The sequence below is a fragment of the Octopus bimaculoides genome, chromosome 2 (assembly GCF_001194135.2).
Source record: "Octopus bimaculoides isolate UCB-OBI-ISO-001 chromosome 2, ASM119413v2, whole genome shotgun sequence".
In the NCBI taxonomy this organism is placed as follows: Eukaryota; Metazoa; Mollusca; class Cephalopoda; order Octopoda; family Octopodidae; genus Octopus; species Octopus bimaculoides.
This window is the reverse complement of record NC_068982.1, coordinates 107,659,508-107,667,767: the sequence shown is the minus strand read 5'-3', so window position 1 is coordinate 107,667,767 and position 8,260 is coordinate 107,659,508. Positions and strand designations below refer to the sequence as shown.

General features: G+C 36.4%; 2 protein-coding genes across 6 annotated transcripts in view; one reads left to right on the top strand and one right to left on the bottom strand.

Annotated features, from left to right (window-relative positions):
- The window catches only part of LOC106880453 (uncharacterized), a 44,601-nt gene that overhangs the window by 13,113 nt on the left and 23,228 nt on the right, over positions 1-8,260 (top strand). Inside the window, exon 1 of one of the 5 annotated variants that reach the window (XR_008267201.1) lies at positions 4,066-4,186. The exons of the other annotated variants lie outside the window; for them this stretch is intronic. The gene's annotated coding sequence lies outside the window, so the exon portion shown is untranslated. Of the gene's footprint in view, positions 1-4,065; positions 4,187-8,260 lie in introns of those variants that run through there. 5 annotated transcript variants of the gene reach the window in all.
- Positions 11-8,260, bottom strand: part of LOC106882671 (inositol 1,4,5-trisphosphate receptor type 1) — a 314,426-nt gene continuing 306,176 nt past the window's right edge. The window contains exons 54-58 of the mRNA XM_052978577.1: positions 7,498-7,634; positions 3,983-4,148; positions 2,166-2,326; positions 1,197-1,358; positions 11-420 (exon numbers count right to left, since the gene is read on the bottom strand). Of these exons, the coding sequence (XP_052834537.1) occupies positions 337-420; positions 1,197-1,358; positions 2,166-2,326; positions 3,983-4,148; positions 7,498-7,634 (710 nt within the window). The 3' untranslated portion in view covers positions 11-336. The remainder of the gene's footprint in view (positions 421-1,196; positions 1,359-2,165; positions 2,327-3,982; positions 4,149-7,497; positions 7,635-8,260) is intronic.

Sequence of the window (8,260 nt, the reverse complement as noted above, 5' to 3'; positions counted from 1 at the left end):
AAAAAAAAAAAAAAAAAGAAACCCAAAGAAACCTCAAAAAATATAAATAAATATATAAATGGAATAAAAATATAGAACCGAAAAATCCCGTTAAATAAGTAACTACTGAAATAAGGTCTAATATTCTACTCAATGTGAATAGAATGAGATATTTGTGACCAATTCTCTAAGATAGCAGCAGCTTAGTGACCAATTCTCTTTGGTAGCAGCGGTAAAAGTGCAGCAGTTTTGAGAACTTGACGCAGTACAAACATCACATGACATTGAGAACATCAATAGCTTCCATTGAACAAATCTAAGATGTTAGTAGTGAAAATTTTGTCATGAATGAAGGAATCAAACATTCTGGTTATTTGGTATTGGTAATGTGTTAGAATGCAGTAAACCATAACGTTGTTTCTGTTTCCTTTGTTCAGTCATCTAAAGAAAGAAGAAAGAGAAAAATATATAAATTCAAAGATTAAGTTAATGATGAATAAAACAGGTTTCATTTAAATATAACTAAGTCAATAAGAGATTCTCAACATAGGTGCAGGCATGGCAATAGGTGTAGGCAAGGCTATAGGCACAGCTGTGGCTGTGTGGTAAGTAGCTTGCTAACCAACCACATGGTTCCGGGTTCAGTCCCACTGCGTGACACCTTGGGCAAGAGTCTTCTACTATAGCCTCGGGCTGACCAAAGCCTTGTGAGTGGATCTGGTAGACGGAAACAAGCCTGTCATATATTTGTATATGTTTGTGTGTCTGTGTTTGTCCCCCCACCATTGCTTGACAACTGATGTTGGTGTGTTTATGTCCTCGTAACTTAGCAGTTTGGTCAAAGAGACCAATAGAATAAGTACTAGGCTTACAAAGAATAAGTCCTGGGGTCAAATTGTTTGACTAAAGGCAGTGCTTCAGCATGGCTGCAGTCAAATGACTGAAACAAGTAAAAGAAATAGCCATTTCAGCTATTAGGAATAGCAATGAAATCTCCCTACCATATTTTAAAAAAAAGGAAGGTTACATTTAATGATGCAGTCCAAGATACACTATACATAAAATACTGGATGTTCCTGTCTGGAATGGCTTTGATCATAGGCTCTTGGCTTTGTTGATATAGACTAACCAACAACAACATCCTACTGATCTGTTAATGGGCTTAAGGAGATGATAATTAAAATTCCAAACTTACTTCTTCTTTGAGGTTAACTTACTTGTTCTTTGAGGTCTATGAGTTGTTGTGAGAGGGTAAGGACCAATTTATTTGTGTTATCAAGCTGCTGCTGTAAATTTCGTAGCTCATTCTGTTCCCCATCACTCTCTTCTGCAGTCAAAGACATAGCTCGCATACGAGGGAACCAGTCCAAATTTTTATCCTGCAAAACAAAACTCATATGGAAACAAACTTGATACAAAATTTGATATATTGTATTTTTTTTTTTCTTTCAATGATGTCATATAGAGAAAGAAACTTTATGATGGCCTTTTCTGTTGTTGTAGAGACAATAGATTAACCACTTCCACTATGTGTAGGCTGTTTCCAGAAGTGCCTAGCTCCAAATACACTGACCACCTTTTCACTCATAGTTGCTCTATGACAGAAAGTCAAGTCAATACATTTACAGCTTCCATGAAGCCACAGGGGATGCCAGATATTGATTAAACTTAGCTGTATATATTTACCTTACAGCCTCCCTTTCCAGATGTTCTGTAGGGGTTTACTCCCTTACTCCTTTTTAAATGCTTAATAAAGTACCCCAGAAGGCAACAATGGTTTATTATCATAGTGGGTATAGTCTGTGCAGAGCCAGTCCCAATCTTTTCTCCATTAGGGTGTTTGTGAGTGACCTCCTTCTGGGGACATTCCTGTGATACACAAACCCATCTTATAGCTGGGATGTTGACAGGCACAACTACGTCAGGTAAGAGTGGACTTTGGAACAAAAGTGGCTAAGAGGTGATTTCATACTCTTCAAATCCCTGGAATTAGGGAGCCACAAGTGGATACAGTGCAAAGTTATATCCAGAAGAAAACAAAGAAACTCAACTGAAACTAATAGCTGTAGGTTGGTTCCTTTCATAGTAACTGATAACAACAACAACTGAAAACAATATAAATGTAGTGAAAGTAAGAAAGTTCAACTGACTAAAATTGCTTTAAGATAATGCTTAAGTTGACTCACCTTAATCATTGCATAGACATAACTTTCTGGTCCAGTGAATTCAGTGGGATCTTTTACTTTGACCAAAACAATGAAGAATAAATAATACCACATACAGTGTTCTGATTTTAAATGTTCCTCAAAAGACACTGCTTTGTTATCAAATGATGATCTGTCCAAACCTAATAATTAAAATAATAGTTGCATTAAAAATAAAAATGTTTTATAATGTTATATGGTCATACATTTTTTTTTTGCCAGTATTGGGAAAACAATAGATTAAATAACACCTCCAACAGTTAAGTATTCATTTTATTGATATAAGAGTAATGTAAGTCAAAATCGACCCTGATATTTTCTATGTTCAATGAAGTTGACATAGACAAAGTGAAAACATTAAATAACTCCTCATATCAAGAGTAGAAGCAGATATTGTTCAGGATCAAGTTTTCATTCCCAGAACTATTAGAAGAAAATAATAAAATGTCTCAAACATAAACAATTGATTATTCAATTGATGGATGTTGCATTTTCGTCTTAGAATATGAATACAAAAATAACAGGGCAAGTCATAAATAAACTCGACCAGGGTTAATTTGGAGCTAAAACATGATTACTTTTTGTTGATTAGCTCCAAATCATCTCTTTGAATCAAAGGCATTCTAGCCATGACCATCCCATCTTTTTGTATATTTAGGACTTTGTCTAATGTAAATTTGCTTTTCTTTTAAGATAGTAGGGACTTAAGAGAAATTAAGCAGTTATTTCTGGCAGGTTACATTACCACACAGAAGCTGCCTTATTTGTTTGGATATTGATAGTTTTGAACCTAGAATATCCAAACAGGAACCTTTTAGCATTCGGGTTATTCTGTCAAATGTAATGCTTTCTCATTCACATTGTTTTTAATAAATCGTGCATTATTTCATAGCTTTGAAATTTTGATGATGTGATATATTTTCAGAATGGCATTGATGGGTAATTGTGATAGGCTGGATCTGCCTGTTAGAGCATAAAGCAGACAGCACATTTGGGTCAGATATGGTCAGTTTAAATGTTAAATATGTTTCTGTCAAGTTCATTGCTTTATACTATTTACAAGTAGAACACAATGGCTCAACTACTCTTATGTTTAGTAGTATTAAGAATGTGGCAATAATAGGGTCAACAATAGGGTATTATATCACTGTATCAACCAGACTAATGGATGTTGTTATACACTGTTGGTCATAATGTGCTTCCTTGCATTGTTTTAGCTTTCAAAGGAATTCTAGTTGAACAAATCGACACACTGGCTAGGTGGGCAGGCCATGATTCCTCCTGAATGGGATGCCAGTTCATTATAGTGTTACTTATTTACAGTTGAGTGGACTGGAGCAACGAGAACTGAAGTGTTTTGCTCAAGAATACAATGCACTGCTGGTCATGAGTGCAACAGCCTAGTCACTGGGCTATGCACTCTCACAGGGGATTACACAACACATATAGAACATATTATAGTTCTATATGTGTTCTTATATAGTTCTATACTGTTCTGTAGTGCTATATGTTCTATATATATATATATATATATATATATATATATATATATATATAACACACACACACACATATAGCAGGGAAAATGCAAAGAATAGGAAGAAACACAAAGAACAAGTATAGAAGGACAAAGACATTAAGAATTATGGAACAAGTATGAGAACACTATAGGGAAACACACAAAGAAGTTTGGAACACATGTATAACAATTATAGAACAACAAAAGAAAAACATAAAAAATAAATATAGGACTAATATAAGATACATATAGAAAAAGTATGGAGTAAACATTGACTCACCACATATAAAACAAGTGTTCTTTAATATTTCTTCTTTTTGCTGTTTTTCACTTCTCAGATCAGCAAAGGTATCAATGATGACACCAAATATTAAGTTCAAGACAATAATAATTACAATGAAGAAGAACAGAAGGTCATAGATGACTCGTGCAACAAACAATGGTTCCTGGTGGTGGCAAAAAGAAAAATAATTAATAAAAAAAAGTAAACAGAAATTTATTTTTGATGGAAAAAGAAAATCCTTTTATTATTGCAAAGTAAATCAATTGTTATAATGTTTAAGGATGGAATTAGTATCTGCTATTGCAAAGTGTGTGAAATAGTCATGGCTATAGGTGCAGATATGGCTGTGGTTAAGAAGCTCATTTTGCAACTGTGAGATTTTGGGTTCAGTCCTGCTGTGCAGCACCTTGGGCGAATGTTTTCTACTACAGCCCTGGCCTTGTGAGTGAATTTGGTAGATGGAAACTGCAGAGAAACCTGTTGTATGTGAGTGCTTGTCCTTCACCACTGCTTCACAATCAGTTTAGGTTTGTTTACATCGAAATAAGTTAGCAGTTTGGTAATTGAAACTAATAGAATAAGATCAAACTTAGAAAGAAACAAGTACCGAGGTTGGTTTGTTCAACTAAAAGCCCTTGAAGGCACTGATCCAGTTGACCATAATTCAATGACTAAAACAAGTAAAAGACAACAGATACTGAAGACAGAACTCACTAGCGGCAAAAGAGCATTACGTTGGTTAACTTAAGTAATTTGTTTCCAAAACAATTCTAATTTTTATGCCATTCTGTAAACATTTACTTAGTAAATCTTTCTCATCATTCCTTCAGTAAATATGAAGTTTAAGTTTAGCTGAAGAGGTCATAATAAAACCAACACATATCCAGAATCAGAACTGTTTCCCATTCCTGCCAAACAAATTAAAATAACATTAGTTACTGACTAATATTGTTTTCCCTCACTCACTGCATAAGCATTTTTAATACCCACTACATTTAATGTTAGAACCAACTTAACTATTCAAGTTCTTTTGTTATTTTCAAATGGAGGCATAGTAATTTATGACAACCACAGCTGTCACCAAACCTCACCTTGTTTCCAAACAAGGTAATATTTTCCCTGGCCAAACATGCTTTCCACAGAAGACTAGAAATGAACTTGTATGACAGTGACACATATAGCCATCACTTAATGTCAAGACAAATACACACACACACACACATACATACAACAAGCATCTTTCTATTTCCATCTAACAAATCCACTGTCAAGGCTTTAGTTAAGACACTTTACCAGTTGCCCCTTGCACAGGGGTACTGAACCTGAGATCACATGGTTAGAAAGCAAGCTTCTCGACTACAGATCCACATCTGTGACTACACTGAGGATTATATATCTGGGAAAAATGGGTTAGTCTCAGCTGGCACACTTCTGAATACAAGTGTACTAAATAAAGGCTCACCAGGTGCTAAACAAATGAAACAAGAACATTATCTATTCTAGTTTGAATAAATGACATTTTCCATTGTTTAATGTCTGTTTTCCATACTGGCATGGGTTGGGCAGTTCAAGTGGGGTCTGGGAAGCCAGGAGGCTGCAACAGGCTCCAGTCTGATCTGGTAGTGTTTCTACAGCTGGATGCCCTTCCTAACGCCAACTACTCTGAGAGTGTATTGGGTGCTTTTTACGTGTTATGGCACAGGGCCCAGGGGAGGCTGGCAACGACCACAATCAGTTGGTGTTTTTTACATGCTACCGGCATGAAAGCCAGTCAAGGTGGCACTGGCATCAGCCACGTTTGGATGGTGCTTTTTATGTGCCACTGGCACGGAGATCACAACTACAAATTCCATTTGATTTTGATGTACTTGACTCAATAGGTCTCCTCAAGCACAGCATGTCGCCCTATGAATCAAAGTACTTTTGAGTGGGCTGGGGCTGATTATGCGACACTGGTGTAGGTTACAGCTGTGAACTCACTTTATTTGCTGGGTCTTCGCAGTCACAGAATATCTCCAGAGGTCTCGGTCTTTTGTCATTGCCTCTGTGAGGCCCAATGTTTGGAGGTCATGCTTCACCACCTCATCCCATGTCTTCCTGGACTACCTCATCCCATGTCATCCTGGACTACCTCTACCCAAGATTCCTTCAACTGTTTGGGAGTGGCACTTCTTCACACAACTCTCCTCATCCATCCGTAGTACATGATCATTTCAGCACAAATGCCTCTCTTGCACATGACATTTGATGCTTCTTATGTCCAAAATTTCTCTCAGGGTGTTTACACTCTGTCTTGTGTGCACACTGACATTATACATCCAGCGGATCATGCTAGTCTGGTACAGTTCCCTGCTACTCCCACCCTTCCAGGTTTTCCAGGCCTATTTCTTTGCTTTAATGGCTTTATCTACTGTATTATTCCACCTCCACATTTGCACCATCCACAGACTTGGTCTGTAGCACTCAGTAAGCTGTCCCATAGGGATTTCCAGTTACCTTCTATGTCTGAGGTCTGTAGCTCCTCCTCCCTCTCATCAAGTTTCTTGATGAGGATGTCCCTAAATCTCTGACCATGTCCTATGAATTTTACATCTTCAAATACTTTCCTACACAAGAATGTTAGAGAACTTGGACAAAAATATTCTTCTGTATTTGCTTTCAAAAGTCAAATCCTAATGAAATATTTCCAAATTAAGCTGAACAAGATAATGTTTCTGTGCTAGTTACTGCTGAACTGTTCAATCAGCTGTTCTAGCACCTATAATTCCTTCCATCAGAATCCAACATTTGGAGACAAAGTAACAAGAAAGCTATTATTTTTACTTATTTTTTTTCTTTTAAATGTTGGTTTGAAACATTAAGATAAAGGGAAAAACAAATCATTTTGAAACAGTTTTTATAATATGTAATAGCTTAAACAAATAAAGAACACTATCATCTTTATAATATATATTATGAGGCTTCTTAGTATCCACCAACAGAGCAATCAAAACACAAATTAGCTGGACATAAGTCTATAAAATAAGGACAAGGTAGACCTACTAATAATTAAGCAATATCTTAGCCAATAATGTCTCCCAAGAGACATAGTTGTCTAAAGATGATGGCTATAAATGAGCTAAATATAAAGACTTGGAGGTAGAAATATCAAAACTCTGTGGTAGATGAAAGCCATAGCCAAACAGAATTCCAAGGACAATGCAGTAATGTTAATTATTCAAGAAGAAAATGATGTCCGTACCCCTATCCTTAGCACCATGATTTTATATGTGCCTACACAATAATAAATCAGTACTGCAGATTCTAAAATATTTTTTGCTAAAATTAATTTAATGACAAACCGATGGCAGTGGTAATGATGGGGAGGAGAAGTTATTTGAAAATGAGAGTACTGGATGAGATTGGAAAACATATATTGTATTGTAGACTCTGTGAAACATTTTGAACCATATCTTGCTCAGGATCTTGGAAAGAATTTCAAATCTGGCATGTACAATGCAATAAAAATTCACCTTACTACTGGGCTTGCGCAGGACATCTCCAATACCTCCACCATTTCGTAGTCCTTGATTGAGTGATGTAACAATACACATGATCAGAGAATCACAAGCTCGCTGTTTATCTTCAACATCGTCATCTCTTGTTTCATCTGTAAAGATTTAAATGATTCAATATGTAATAAGCATAACCACAATGGCATGATTACAATGCATATAGTACACACACACACACACACACACACACACATATAGAAACATATACACACATATACATACAAATATATATATGTGTGTGTGTGTGTGTGTGTGCATCTTTAGTCATCCTGTAACTCCTGCCCATTAATAATGTTTTCTACTATAGGCACAAGTCCTGGAATTTGGGGGAGGGGAATAGCTAATTACATCAACCTCAGTTTCACTGGTACTTAATTTATCAGGCCCAAAAGGATGAAAGGCAAAGTCGACCTCAGTGGAATTCAAACTCAGAATGTAGTGGTAGATGAAATACCACCAAGCATTTTGCCCATGTGCTAACGACTCTGCCAGCTCGCCACCTTAGTCCTGTCCATTAATAATAAAATCATCATCATCATCATCATCGTTTAACGTCCGCTTTCCATGCTAGCATGGGTTGGACGATTTGACTGAGGACTGGTGAAACCGGATGGCAACACCAGGCTCCAATCTAATTTGGCAGAGTTTCTACAGCTGGATGCCCTTCCTAACGCCAACCACTCAGAGAGTGTATATATATTCATGTATATTATATATATAT